The sequence below is a fragment of the Amphimedon queenslandica genome, unplaced genomic scaffold (assembly GCF_000090795.2).
Source record: "Amphimedon queenslandica unplaced genomic scaffold, v1.1 AMPQUscaffold_12874, whole genome shotgun sequence".
NCBI lineage: Eukaryota > Metazoa > Porifera > Demospongiae > Haplosclerida > Niphatidae > Amphimedon > Amphimedon queenslandica.
The window spans coordinates 4189-5824 of record NW_003546890.1 but is presented as its reverse complement, the minus strand read 5'-3'; the positions used below and the strand labels follow the sequence as shown (position 1 = coordinate 5824).

General features: G+C 31.6%; 1 protein-coding gene across 1 annotated transcript; it reads right to left on the bottom strand.

Annotated features, from left to right (window-relative positions):
• Window positions 1–988: 988 nt before the first annotated feature.
• Window positions 989–1590, bottom strand: LOC109586440 (uncharacterized). The gene is made up of 2 exons (XM_020002626.1): window positions 1313–1590; window positions 989–1267 (listed from the first exon to the last, which is right to left on the bottom strand). The coding sequence occupies exons 1-2, from the start codon at window positions 1550–1552 to the stop codon at window positions 989–991; spliced, it is 519 nt and encodes a 172-aa protein (XP_019858185.1). The 5' UTR covers window positions 1553–1590.
• Between the last annotated feature and the right edge of the window lie 46 nt (window positions 1591–1636).

The following is a 1636-nucleotide window of genomic DNA, read 5'->3' as shown; positions in this document are numbered from 1 at the left end:
CAGATCTCTAGTGGTACATGTAACAATGAGTAATGGGACAAAGGAGGTAACACCTGTTTAAAGTGACTTATAGTGTTAACATAATCACTTGAAATTAAGAAATTAAATGAAGTTGCTGATTAAGAAACTCATGGGTTGGTTTGACTTTTTGATGCATGCTTTAAGAGTATAACTGAATTCAACTTCAGTGTCGATGTAATGTTAGGACTAGTACAATATTGTAAATCTATCTTTATACAAAATAGATAAGTTAGACTATATTTACAATTAATAGCTGACACAACAAATAACTATACAACAACCCACTACCGTATCGCGGGTATATTTTGTCTGGAAAAATGTTTGTTTTAAGCAGGATTAGAAATTTTTGTTTGTTTTATTTTCGTTCTGAGCAGCCATTTTGTACACGTGGCATTGAGGAAATGCCTTTTTTGTTTGGAAAATTTTTGTTCCACACAGAATGAGAACGAAAAGAACGAAATTAAACTCTGACGGAATATACCCGCTATATGATAATGTGCGATTTTATGTAGTCCATTTCACACGTACTAATTTTTATCATTTTATTAACTTATATATTGCTAATGATGCATTCAGTAATGTTGTTAATTTATATGTCACTTTAATTTTAATATCACTGCTTAAGTTAGAACATGCATTGAAATCTAAACAGGAATTCATTGTATCTGATCGTGTCAAGTATATTTTATCTCCTGTTTCTTTACTTGTTAATTTATAACAATAAAAAAAGAAATAAATGAAAACACAACTTAATTCTAATATTAAGTTGGTATTTGAATTGAACATTCGAAAAAGGTTCACAAATAATGTCAATGCATGTGTTTCACATCATCACTTCAAGATACGTTATTTCCTGACCATTACACCGATCAACCATAACAGCTTTTTTCAGTTTGATGGCACCACATCTCTTCCAAGTATCACACAATACCAATATCCATTACAACATCCTTTGTTAACTATCAATTTAAGACAAGGTGCATGGTTTAGTTTGTGACAATGAATTAAAAATTATCTCCAGGAGAATTGGCCGACCAAATTTAATGACTATTTTTGGTAGATTTATTTCATTAATAGAAACAGTCATATCATTTGCTGACACTATACTGAGCAATGATCTTAAACTATGAGTGTTAGTATCAGTATCAATATCAATAGTGATCTTGTCTACTTTGATTGATTTCACTTTAGAAAATAAACAGAATGCATCATTGCTCCTTATCTTCAATGATTTCAATACAATGTACTGAGGAAGAAAATTAGACTCAAGAATACGAGAGGTATCACTTACACTTGTATATAAATACACACGAGCTACATCAAGTGATTTTGATTGTTGTTCAGTGTTGATAGCTAGAGGATCACTAGAATCAAATGTAACCTTATCCAATCTAAGTGTGAGAGGATAAGGAGAGAGGAAGAATGCAGATAGTAAGGAATGGACACCATTAAATGAAGTGGATGATGTACCAGGGGTATCTGTACATGAGTAGTCTTTGATAGTCAATTGCTGGAAGCATGGTTGATACATTAGTTCTGATAAACATTGAATAAAGTTCCTATCATAAGTTTCAGACCTAATTGAGACCACTTCTAAATTTGTATGGCGTGTGAA

Bases quoted from the DNA above. Each gene is read 5' to 3' on its own strand.
- LOC109586440 (XM_020002626.1), bottom strand. From the start codon at position 1,552: ATGTATCAACCATGCTTCCAGCAATTGACTATCAAAGACTACTCATGT. The intron at 1,268-1,312 runs GTAAGTGATACC...TTTCTTCCTCAG, and splicing joins GTGTGTATTTATATACAAGT to TACATTGTATTGAAATCATT.